This window comes from Giraffa tippelskirchi, chromosome 4, assembly GCF_054371585.1.
Source record: "Giraffa tippelskirchi isolate mGirTip1 chromosome 4, T2T-mGirTip1v1.2.pri, whole genome shotgun sequence".
NCBI classification, from domain to species: domain Eukaryota; kingdom Metazoa; phylum Chordata; class Mammalia; order Artiodactyla; family Giraffidae; genus Giraffa; species Giraffa tippelskirchi.
This window is the reverse complement of record NC_137278.1, coordinates 89434957-89448157: the sequence shown is the minus strand read 5'-3', so window position 1 is coordinate 89448157 and position 13201 is coordinate 89434957. Positions and strand designations below refer to the sequence as shown.

Here is a 13201-nt window from a genome sequence, read left to right as displayed (position 1 = left end):
ACTAAAATGCTCTCACACAGAAAAAGTAAATATGTGAGGTGATGGATGTGTTAATTAACTTTACATGGGGAATCTTTTTGCACTGTGTCTCTATATTTAATCATTATGTAGTGCATTTTAAATATCTTGCAACTTCTCAATTATATCCTAATTAAGCCAAAAGAATTCTATCTAATATTTAAGGGTGAAATTTCACCCCTTCTCTTTAATAGTCTCTAGAAAGTAGAAGCAGAGGCAATACTACCTAACTCATTGTAGGCATGCCTGTGTGCTCAGTTGCTCAGTCATGTCCAACTTTTTATGACTATAGCCTGCCAAGCTCCTCTGTCTATGGGATTATTCTGATAAGAATACTGGAGTAGGTTGCTGTTTCCTTCTCCAGGGGATCTTTCCCACCCAGGGATCGAACCCACATCTCCTGTGGCTCCTGCATTGGCAGGTGGATTCTTTCCCACTGAGCCACCTGGGAAGCTCTAACTCATTGTATGAGTTTAGTATTATCCTAATACTAAGGAGACATTGTGTGAGAGGAAAACTACAGAACAGTAGTTCTCATGAACATTGATGTAAAATCTTCAACAAAGTATTATTAAATTGAATCCAATAATGTATCAGAATTATACATGACAGCCAAGTGGGATTTATTCTAGTTCTTCAAGACTTATTCAGCATCAGAAATCAAGTAATGTATTCATCACATCAGTGGGATGCATACAGAAGAACAGTTAGATTAATAGAATCATATCAGTAAATGTAGAAAATGTGTTGACAGAACCCAACAGCTATTCATGATAAAACATCTCTGCTAACTTTAATAGGGGCGGAGGGAAATTTTCTCAACTTGATAGAGGACATCTGCATGAGTCCTACATAACATCATACCTGCTGGTGAGAAACTAGAAACTTTCCTGTTAAAATCGTGAAAAAAGAAGGCAAGGTTGTTCTTTCTTGCCACTCTTGTTCAGTGCTCAGTAAGCCTTGATATCAAAGATTTACAGATTGGGATGTTGCTGTTAGTCACTGAGTCTGTCCAACTCTGTGACCCCATGGACTGTCACCCACCAGGCTCCTCTGTCCATGGATTTCCCAGGCAAGAATACTGGAATGGGTTGCCATATCCTTTTCCAGGGGATCTTCCAAAACCAGGGATTGAACCTGTGTCTCTTGCATTGGCAGGCAGGTTGTTTACTACTGAGCCACCAGGGAAGCCCCTTACAGATTGGGAAGATAGAAATAAAGCTGATCTCGGTTACAGATGACATGATTGACAAAGGAGAAAATATAAAAGGATTAACAACAACAAAAAGACTACTGGAAGTAATAAAAGATTGTAACAAGGTTCAGATTATAAAAGTGATATACAAAAGTCATTTGGTCTGTTTTTGTATCAGTAATGAATAATGAGTTTGTAATTGAAAATGCAATACTGTTTACATTAACATTGAAGTAGGATAGAAATATGTATAAATCTAACAAAATAAACAGTATCTATGTGAGGAAATCTTTAAAACTCTGATACAAAGTAGTCAAAAAGTAAGATTTAAATAAATGGAGATATTTATTTTATAAATATTCATGGATAAGTAGATTTAGTATTTTATGAATATTATCAGTTCTTTTCAACTTAATCTAAATATTCAATCCCAGTCCAAATTCCAGCAAATATCATTTTGTGGATATTGACAAATTGTTTCTGAATTTTATATGGAAATGCAAAACACCCAGTACAGCGAACACAATATTGACAGAGAAGAACAGTGTTTGAGAACTGACACTCCTTGACTTCAAGATTTACTATAAAGCTACAGTAAAAAGACAATGTGATAATGGTAAAAAATAAATAAATAATTCAGTCAAGGGAACAGAATTCAGTTCAGTCGCTCAGTCGTGTCCCACTCTTTGCGACCCCGTGAATTGCAGCACGCCAGGCCTCTCTGTCCATCACCAACTCCCGGAGTCTACCGAAACCCATGTCCATCGAGTCAGCGATGCCATCCAACCATCTCATCCTCTGCCGTCCCCTTCTCCTCCTGCCCCCAATCCTACCCAGCATTAGGGTCTTTACCAATGAGTCAACTCTTCACATGAGGTGGCCAAAGTATTGGAGTTTCAGCTTCAACATCAGTCCTTCCAATGAACACCCAGGATTGATCTCTTTTAGGATGGATTGATTGGATCTCCTTGCAGTCCAAGGGACTCTCAAGAGTCTTTTCCAACACCACAGTTCAAAAGCATCAATTCTGTGGCACTCAGCTTTCTTCACCGTCCAACTCTCACATCCATACATGACCACTGGAAAAACTATAGCCTTGACTAGACGGACTTTTGTTGGCAAAGTAATGTCTCTGCTTTTAAATATGCTATCTAGGTTGGCCATAACCTTCTTTCCAAGGAGTAAGTGTCTTTTAATTTCCTGGCTGCAATCACCATCAGCAGTGATTTTGGAGCCCCAAAAAATAAAGTCTGACACTGTTTCCACTGTTTCCCCATCTATTTCCCATGAAGTGATGGGACCAGATGCCGTGATCTTCGTTTTCTGAACGTTGAGCTTTAAGCCAACTTTTTCACTCTCCTCTTTCACTTTCATCAAGAGGCTCTTTAGTTCTTCTTCACTTTCTGCCATAAGGGAGGTGTCATCTGCATATCTGAGGTTATTGATATTTCTCCCGGCAGGCTTGATTCCAGCTTGTGTTTCTTGCAGCCCAGAAATAGACTCGCACAAATACAATCAATTGATTGTTGACATGGAGTAAATTCAGTTTAATGGAGAAATGAAAGGCTTTTCGATAAATGGTTTTGAAACATCTTGTCATACACATGCAAAAGAAAAAAAAAGAAATCTAGACACAGATGTTACACTTCAAAATTGAGTTAAAATTTTGGTTTTTCTCCTGAAATTTTTAAAAAACTTAATTGGAGGATGATTTCTTTATAAAATATATTGTTTTCTGCTGTACAGCAATGTGAATCAGCTCTAACTATACATATATATCACCTGTCCCTTGAAAAAAAATTTCAGTTTGAATTAAACTCAAGAAAATTTGAGTTAATTGAGTTAAAGATTAACACAAAAGGGATCACAGACTTACAGGTAAAACACAACACAATGAAACTCCTAGAAGATAATATAAGGGAAAATGTTGGTGACCTTGAGTTTGACTATGAAATTTTTAAGGTACAACAACCAAAACGTGATCCATCAAAGAGAATACTAAGTTGGACTTCATTAAAATGAAAAACTTCTGCTGTAGAAAAGACACTGTATTTGTAAAAGGCGTATCTAATAAAGGACTTATATCCAAAATATAAAAAGAACTGGTAAAACTCAACAATAACAAAACTTAAAACTGAGTTTAATATGGGTTCACTCTAAAAATGGGCAAAAGATCTGAACAAATATCATACCAAAGCATGAAAAGGGTATTATAAATTAAAACAACAGTTAGATACCATCATACAGTTCTTAAAATGACTAAAACCCAAAATAGTGACAGCAGGTGTTGGAGCAATAGCAGCTTTCTCATTCATTGCTGGTGGTAATGCAAAGTTCAGTTCAGTTGCTCAGTCGTGTCCGACTCTTTGCAACCCCGTGGACTGCAGCACGCCAGGCTTCCCTGTCCATCACCAACTTCCAGAGCTTGCTCAGACTCATGTCCATTGGGATGGTGATGCCATCCAACCATCTCATCCTCTGGTAATGCAAAATGGTAACATTATTTTGGAAGACAGTTTGTCAGTTTCTTACAATGCTAAACAGAAATAGTCTTACTATGCAATTCATCAATCATGTTCCTTGGTAAGGGGTGAATTGAAGTCTTAATCCACACAAAAACTTACACATAAATGGCCACAGCAGCATTGCTCATAATTGCCTACACTTGAAAACTACCAAGATGTCCTTCAGTAGGTGAATGAGTAGACTAGCTATGATGCATCCTGACAATGGAATATTATTCAGTAATGAAAAGGAGTGAACTATCAAGCCACAGAAGATCTGGAGGAAAATTAACTGCACAGTGCTAAGGAAAATAAGGCAATTTGAAAAGCTACATACATGGATTCTAAGTGTAAGACATTCAAGAAAGTTAAAATTTTGGAGAAAGTAAAATGATCAATTATTTCCAAGATTTGAGGGGTAAGCAAGATAGGGATAGTTAGAGCAGAGTGGATTTTTAGGGCAAGAAAACTCTTCTGTATGATTCTGACTGTAATAGTGAATACATGGCATTTTCCATTTGTAAGTACCCATAGGACTGTACAACATGAATGGTAAAATCTGATGCAAACTATAGACTTTAGTTAATAATAAAATATCAATATTGGTTCATTTGTCGTAACAAATGTTCCACACTGACTCAAGGGTTTTTTTAATAGGGGAAACAGTAGGAGGGAAACAGGAGTGCAGTGTCTGCAAATGCTCTGTACTTTCTGCTCAATTTTTCTTCAAGCCAAAATTTCTAGAAAATGATGTTTATTAAAAGAAAATTTAGTAAAATGAGAATTCAAGGACAATATTAGATTATCATAGAAGTAAGTAAATAAGCGAGTAATCAGAGAAATGTTCTTGGAACTGTTCATATAAGTAAACATAATCAATGCCTATATTAGAGTATGTAAATACCTTGCAAAATTATGCAGGTATTAAAAAGGTGAAAATGAAGAAGAGATTATGAGTTAGCATAAAATTTGGAGGTTAGAATTTATAGGACATAGTGACGGACTATGGAGGAATCAATGGAATCTAATATGTTGCTTAGAAATGAACAGATGAAGAGTGAGGATTATAATTATTCTAGTCCTGGACTTAGAATAATATTTAAAGTTTCTGTGAACCATAACGTAGGAAACAATCAGATATATGTGTTTTTAACAAGAATGGGTTTGGACAGAGATAGTGAAAGGCATACGAGGTGATGAAATCACTCAGCAAAAGTGAGAGGATTAAAGGCCAGAAAAGTAACAGAAAAACTATGTCCTGAAAGCCAAAAAAGAACAGGGTTATAGCAGAGAATGTTTAACAGAGGAAAGTCAAGTAAGATCAGTCTGAAAAATGAATATTAGATATGGTAGCCTGGCGAATTACCCTGGACCAATCCATGTTGATGGATTGTTAGCATTTCAGTTTAGGCTATTTTGCCCTAAAAATGTTTTTCTTGGAGCTTTAGTCCCATGACACCTCTTAGCACCTTTTATATGCCACTCTACATCACAACTCTTTTAAATATGTACATCACAACTCTTTTAAATAGGGTTTCTCAAACCTACTTGATTTAGGAACATTTTTAGCTATTGTTTAAGCACTTTTCAGGGCTATTGTTAATTAGTCCTGAAATTGTTAATTTTTGGAAATGTGTACCCATCTTTGAAGAAACTTCATTATAAAGAATCTAGAAAGGTGGAATAGTAACTAGTGGAAACAAACAGCATTAAATTTGGAACTTCAGGAAACCTATAATAAGGAAAGTGAAGAGACTAGCAATTTTAAGAGAGGTCGGTACTGTCAGGAGGGAGGTTCTTGGAATCTCAGAAGAGAAAAGAACAGGATCCTGAGGATGAGTATAGTTTTGATAGTTTGTTTGATAGATAGTTGAGTGTAGTTTGATGGATAAGAAAGTAAAAAGGATGCAGATAGCTGAGCGCAGTGAAGGCAATTTCTTATTTGGTAAATCTAAATAATAGCTTGTCTTGCAGATACAAAATAGAAAAGATTCTACTGAGCTTTTGGAAAAAAGAAAAATTAATGGAGACTGTAATATTACTTGATATTCTCAATTATGTTACTTAGTTTGAGATGTTTCCAAGCAGAAATTTCTGCTTTGTTTGTAATGCGATTCTGAATGATTATTAAAATTTCATATTTCATAGGATGCCAGACATGCAGCTGAAGAAGAAATTTATACCAACTTAAACCAGAAGATTGACCAGTTTCTACAGCTGGCTGACTATGACTGGATGACAGGAGATTTGGGCAGCAAAGCTAGTGACTATCTAGTGGACCTCATTGCCTTTCTACGTAGCACCTTTGCTGTATTCACACACCTTCCTGTAAGTGACAATTGCTTTTATTTTGTCCATCATATAGAAAAAAGATTTCTTAAAATCTAGGTTGGTGAATGATGTTTGTTTCTGCTGTAACTAGCCAGGAAGCTGTGGGTATAAAATCTCACATTATAATTATCCCTTAACAAGATTTACAGACTTCTTCCATCTTATTCTAAGACTTCTTTTTTTCATTGACATTTGCATTTTGTTTATTCTGGAAATAATTCCTAATACTGTGTCTGCTTATGTATCCCTCCTAACTTCAAGGTAATTAGTACAACACATGATGGATGCCTTGGTGGAAGTAAAATAGACAATTAGGAGTTAGAATTTTAGATATGTATCTTTTAATTCTATAATATCCATTTAATTTTTTTAATATCCTCAAATTCTCTGGTAAAATTCTCCAAGATTTTTCTAATTTGTCTATCTTTTCTCTATTTTCTTGAGCATATGTATCACAGCCTTTTAAAAACTGAAGTATAATTTATTTGCAGTATTATATTAGGAACTTCCCAGGTGGTCCAGAGATTAAGATTTCCTTGCTCCCAGTGCAGGGGGCACGAGTTTGATCCCTCACTGGGGAACTAAAGATCCCACATTTCTCACAGCATAGCCAGAAGAAAAGTTATAACATTATATTGGTTTCAAGTTTACAGCATAGTGTTTCAGTGTTTTTACAGATTATACTCTAAGACAATGGCTATAATTCCATGTGCTATATGGTATATCCTTGTTGCTTATCTATTTGATACACAGTGGTTTGTGTCTCTTAATCCCTTTCTCCTGTCGCGCCCCTTCCTCTTTCCGTCTTGTTTATTGATTCCCTGTTGTTTATTGATCTCTGTTTTATTCATTTTCTCTCTTTTCTTTATTATTTCCTTCCTTCTGATGACTTGACTTTGTTCATCTTTTTTAAAAGTGGTTGGTTAGATACTTTGTTTGAAGTTTTACTTATTTCTTGAGAAAGGCCTGCACTGCTGTACACTTCCCTCTTAGAGCTGCTTTCTGCATGCCGTAGATTTTTGGAGTTTTGTGTTTCCATTGTCCTTTATCACAACTTGTATTCTGACTTCCTCTTTGATTTCTTCTTCAATTAGTTGGTTTTTTAGTAGGGTGTAGTTTAGTCTTCACATTTGTGCCTTTCCCACTTTTCTTCCTGTAATTGATTTCTAATTTTATACAGTTGTAATGGGGAAAGATGCTTGATATAATATCTATCTCCTTAAAATTGCTCAGACTTATTTTTTGGCTTAGCATGTGATCTGACCTGGGAAATGTTTCATCTGTACTTGAAAGGAATGTATATTCTGGTACTTTTGGAGGAAATGTCCTGTCAATAGCTTTTAACTGTTCAAATGTGTCAGTTAAAACCACTGTTACGTGATAAATTTTCTGTCTAGATGGTATGTCCACTGATGTAAGTGAGGTGTTGTTGTGTAGTCACTAAGTTGTGTCTGACTCTTTTGCAACCCCATGGGCTATAGTCTGCCAGGCTCCTCTGTCCATGAGATTTCCCAGGCAAGAATACTAGCGTGGGTTGCCATTTCCTTCTCCATCAGATCTTCTAGACCCGGGGATCAACCTCATGTCTCCTGCATTGGCAGGCAGATTCTTTGCCACTGAGCCCCAAGGGAAGCCCAAGTAAGGTGTGAAAGTCCCCTTTTGTTATGGTATTATTGTCAATTTCTCCCTTCATGTCTGTAAATATTTGCTTCATATTTTTAGGTACCCTTGGGGTGTGCATATTAATGCGTATAACATCCTTGTCTTGTATCGATCCCCTTATCATGGAATAATACCCTTCTTTGTGTTTTGTTATAACCTTTGTTTTAAAGTCTATTTCATCTGAAGCAAGTATTGTTACCCTGGGTTTCTTATTGTTCCTGTTTGCATGAAATACCATTTTCATTTCCTCACATTCTTTTCTATATGTGTATTTTACTTTGAATTGAATCTCTTAAGCAGCATGTAGAAGGGTCCTCTCTTTTCATTTAATCCATCACCCTATATCTTTTGATTGGAGCATTTGTCCACTGATATTTAAAGTAATTATTGATAGGTATATATTTACTGCCATTTTGTCACTTGTTTTCTGACTGTTCTTATAGTTCTTCTCTGTTCATTTTTTTTTCCCCTTTGTATCTTCCCTTGTGGTTTTGTTGATTTTTTTTAGTAGTATATACCAGAGAACTCTCAGACTGTTTTGAGTTTTTACAATTTGCTCTTTTTCTTTTTTACTGTTCGGATTGGGCGAGTTTCCTTTATTTTACCAGGTCACTTACATGTTCCTCTGTATCACTTAGTTTGCTATTCATTTTTCCTAGTGTGTTTTAATTTCAACTTAAAATGAATTCTTAATGAATTCTTCATTTCTTATTGCGGAGAAGGCAATGGCACCCCCACTCCAGTACTCCTGCCTGGAAAATCCCATGGATGGAGGAGCCTGGTAGGCTGCAGTCCATGGGGTCGCTAAGAGTCGGACATGACTGAGCGACTTCACTTTCACTTTTTGCTTTCATGCACTGGAGAAGGAAATGGCAACCCACTCCAGTATTCTTGCCTGGAGAATCCCAGGAACGGGGGAGCCTGTTGGGCTGCCGTCTATGGGGTCACACAGAGTTGGACATGACTGAAACGACTTAGCAGCAGCTTAGCAGCATTTCTTATTGGGTCTTTTTAAACAGTTTCTTGTTTTTTATTAAAGTTATCACTGTGTGGATATAGTCTGTTCCCTAATTCAATTAATATTTTTTATAACCAATGGTTTGAATTCTTTATCAGATGAATTATTTATTTATGTTTTATTATTTTTTCAGGTGTGTTTTCTTATTCTTTCAATTGAGAACGGGTCTTCGGCCATTACATTTTGCTTCACTTAACTATTTGTATGAGTTTAGGTGAAACAGTTACCTGTTGTCATCTTGAAGGGGTGTTCTCTGTGGCAACAACCCAATGTGTGCGCTGTGCCTTTGGTGTGAGAGCTGCATTTGAGGGGAAGCAAGTCACAGTGGTAACTTTCCTCAGGGTGTGCGGATAGCATCAGCTCGGTAGAGAGTGGGGCTCCAGAGGGAGGAACTCGAGTCTGTGCCGGGTGTGAGATGGGACTTCCCTCTGCTCAGTGGCCATCAGCACCCTGTGGGGGTGGGGTCTGATTCCAAATTCCCGGAACAGAAGCCCTGAGGACCTGGCCTGGGCCAGCTCTGTCCCTTTAACTGTTTGTTTCCCCTTTTTTCCACACTGGGAGGCTTACCTGAGTGGTGGGAACTGCTGAAGTAAGTGGGGTTCTTGGGGGCTCTTGGCTTATGTTGATTACAGGCAGAGGCTTAAGCTTTCTCTTATGTGCTGCCTGTATGGGATCCCACATTTGTTTCCCTTACTCTGCTCTGACTCAGCCACAGGTCCAAGTCCTCTTTGTCTCTCACAGCTGATCACTGCCCTCTGTCCCAGCTCCCCCTCCCTGTTCGGGAACCACATTATAGTGTTGTTGCCTACGTTGACTCTCAGTGTGTGTCAGGAGGTGAGCTATGCTTGAGTGCTGCCATCAGAGATCTGGATTGCTTGTGATGTTCTGCTTGAGTAAGCATCAACAATGACCCCATCCTCTCCACCCCCTAGGCTCCACCAAAAGACCAGGTTGCTTCTGCATCCCAAGATCGAGTTTTCTCCCTGGTTATGACCACCCCAGATTTAATACCCTGCTGAGATGTGGCGTGAATAGCCATGGTGCACTGGCTCAGCTTGGGCTGAGTCACACACTGAAGTGGTTGTGGGAAACCTGGCAGCCTCTCGTGCATACCTCTTTCCACCCTGTCTTGGGGTATGAATATGCTCTTCATGAGTGGAGTGCAGACTTCCCACTGCCCTCCTAGTAGTGCCAGTGGCCCTCAAACCAGCCAAGAAAGCTTGTCTCTCCTGCATAGGACCCCAGCCTTGGGCATGTAATTTATGGCTCCCACTGCCCACTCCCCTGGGCAGGTGTCCACCCGTGTATTCTCCTTTTTACTCTGAGTCACAGGAACACAGGGGCCAACCCCATCATTTTCTTCATCCTTCCTGATTACTTGTGTATTTTTCTTCCAACCTTTTTCATGCTAGATTTCTTCTGTCAGTTTCCAGTTTGTTTTCAGTGAGAATTTTTTGACTTGTAGATGTATTTTTGATATGTTCATGGGGGGATATGAGCTCCATGTCCTCTTAATCCACTATCTTGATCCTACTCCTCTGCAGTTGTTTTAAAGATGTTTATTAATGCCTACATGTAGTTCACCTACATATTGGCTAGATTTGTTTCTGAGTTTTATTGTTGTTGCTGTTATCAGTCATATGGTTCTGTCTCTTCCTATCATTTTTTGGCATATGGTAGACATTGTTTTTAAAATATGTTTTAATAGATGTTCCAGATATTATCTTCTGCCACCAGAATTGTTTCATCCCTTCCCTTACTAAGTAGTTAAAATGAGTGGGTGGTTTGTAGTTTGAACCTCATCACCTTAATCCAATATGAACTGATCTGGATTGAGCTTGAGTTGCAGTTGTATTGTACCTTTGGTTTACATTTGTTGCTAGGATGTGGTTCTTCAGAGCTTTTAATGAGAGCCTGGCACATTATTGTCTCTTTAATACCAAGAGGACTGTGGAAATTTCCACTTTTCATATAAACTTAGCTCTTCAGCTTCCTGCTTTTTACAGTTTTAAAATTTGGCAAATATCTTGAGTAGGTATCTTACCCGGATCAGCAATTGCTAACAGTAAAAACTGTGATTGGAGATTGTCGATATCAATTCATTAATCCCTCAAGAGCTTTCAAGCTGCCACCTGTGAGTCTTAGGAACACTCCCACTAGTGAGTTGTTTTTTCTGAAACATTGTGAAACTCCAGGAAATCTTACTTTGCTTTTGAAAGGTTTTGGCATAGACCGTTATTTTCCTCGGCTGTATAGCTTTAGAATTCAGAAAATGTCTTGAGGAGAAAACTGGCCCTGAGATCTCTAATTTTGGCACTTCAGCCCCATGGAAGCAACAAAAATGCAGTGATTTTTTTTTTTTTTTTCACCAGGGCAGTTACTTTCTGCCTGGACCTAACCCAGATTCTCAGTCTGTTACTCCTCCTAGGTTTGTCAAATGCCTCCAGGGACAACTTCAGATCCTCAGCTCACCTTTAACAGGTCTGCCCTCTTTGCAATTGTATTCCCTTACATTTTCATTGCTTCCTTGCCTTCTGGTTTTCTCCAGTTTTTTTTTCTTATTACCTTTCCTAACTTTTGGTGGAAGCACTAACCTATAAAAAACTTGGCCATTTAATCTATTTTATCTAGTTTCATCTTGATACCAAAGTCAGAGAAAGTAGCCCAAAAGATAAAACTATAAATTAATCTCACAATTATAAAAAAAAATTTAGCAAGTCTGTTCCAAAATGTTTCAAGAAAGTAATTTAGCATTAGTATGTAGGGTTTACTCTAGAAATGCAGAGATGGTTTGATATTTAAAAATATGTTAATATAATTTATCATAATACTAGGTGAAGGAGATAAAGTATATGATCATCTTTATGTAATTCTAAAAAGATATTGTATAACATCCAGCCTGCTTTTCAAATTTTTTTTTTTTTAATAAATTTATTTATTTTAGTTGGGGGCTAATTACTTTACAATATTGTAATAGTTTTTGCCATACATTGACATATTTAAAAAGTTTTAAATACAAGCAATATTATATTTCAATAGCATGATAAAGAACATCTATATGAAATTCAGCAGGCATCAAAGATTTAACAGTGGAACACTAAGAATATTTATTTGCATCAGCATCAGAAGAATGGTGAAGACATATCACCATTACTTTAGATGTTCTATCAAATAAATAAGGTAAAAGAGAAGTAAATTACAAATATTACAATGAGCCATGTATCTTATCATTATCCTTAAATTAGTATTGTGTGGTTGTAAAACTCTAGAAAATCAACTGAAAAATAATTAGGACCAATAAAACTTTTGGTTACAGAGTACACTTAGAAAACAGGTCATCTTCTCTTACCTTTGCAATACCTTCATGGAAAATATTGTCCCCAAAGTATCCTATTTGCCATTGATGCATATTATATAAGGTCTCTGTGAGTATATTTAACAAGTCATATATAGCATCAGTGTGGAAAACATGTCACAGAATAATTTAAAAGATACTTCATTATGATCAGATATATGCAGGGTTCTAGGATGAGAAAACAAGGATTGTGGCATCTGGTTTCATCACTTCATGGCAAATAGATGGGGAAGCAATGGAAATGGTGAGAGACTTTATTTTCTTGGACTCCAAAATCACTGCAGATGGTGACTGTAGCCATGAAATTAAAAGACACTTGCTCCATGGAAGAAAAGCTATGACGAACCTAGATAGCGTATTAAAAAGCAGAGACATTGTTTTGCTGACAAAGGTCCATATAGTCAAAGCTATGGTTTTTCCAGTAGTCATGTGTGGATGTGAGAGTTGGACCATAAAGAAGGCTGAGTGCTGAAGAAGCAATGCTTTCAAGTTGCAAAAACTTCTGAGAATCCCTTGGACTGCAAGGAGATCAAACCTGTCAATCCTAAAGGCAATTAACTCTGAATATTCATTGGAAGGACTGATGCTGAAGCTGAAGTTCCAGTACTTTGGCCACCTATGTGAAGAGCCAACTCATTGGAAAAGACCCTGATGCTGGGAAAGATAGAGGGCAGGAGGAGAAGGGGACTACAGAGGACGAGATCGCTGCATGGCATCACTGACTCAGTGGACATGAGTTGAAGTAAACTCTTGGAGATGGTGAAGGACAGGGAAACCTGGCGTGCTGCAGTCCATGGGGTCGCAAAGCGTCAAACACAACTGAGTGATGGAACAACATCAAGGATGAGAATAGTAGTTTTTCAAAAATTAATATAACTGTAGTGAATACCAAGTAAATTTGATGGTGATGGATTATCTTAACAAAATAATTCCACAATTCATTCAGAGACAAAAATGGGCAATATTTGGCAAAAAAATATGGAAAAGAAAATTAATGAGTGTAATCCCTTCTAATATAGAAATGTTATTGTTAATGAAAATAATTAATATCCCTCCTACACAAGACTGGACTGATAGAATAAAGGAATAAAGAAAATATCTATAAATATTTCAAAGAA

At 37.3% G+C, this 13201-nt stretch overlaps 1 protein-coding gene across 10 annotated transcripts in view; it reads left to right on the top strand.

The window, feature by feature from the left end:
• The window catches only part of EXOC6B (exocyst complex component 6B), a 760794-nt gene that overhangs the window by 515858 nt on the left and 231735 nt on the right, over positions 1-13201 (top strand). For all 10 annotated transcript variants that reach the window (XM_081482978.1, XM_081482980.1, XM_081482979.1 and 7 more), the window contains one exon: positions 5866-6045. In XM_081482978.1, the coding sequence (XP_081339104.1) occupies positions 5866-6045 (180 nt within the window). The remainder of the gene's footprint in view (positions 1-5865; positions 6046-13201) is intronic.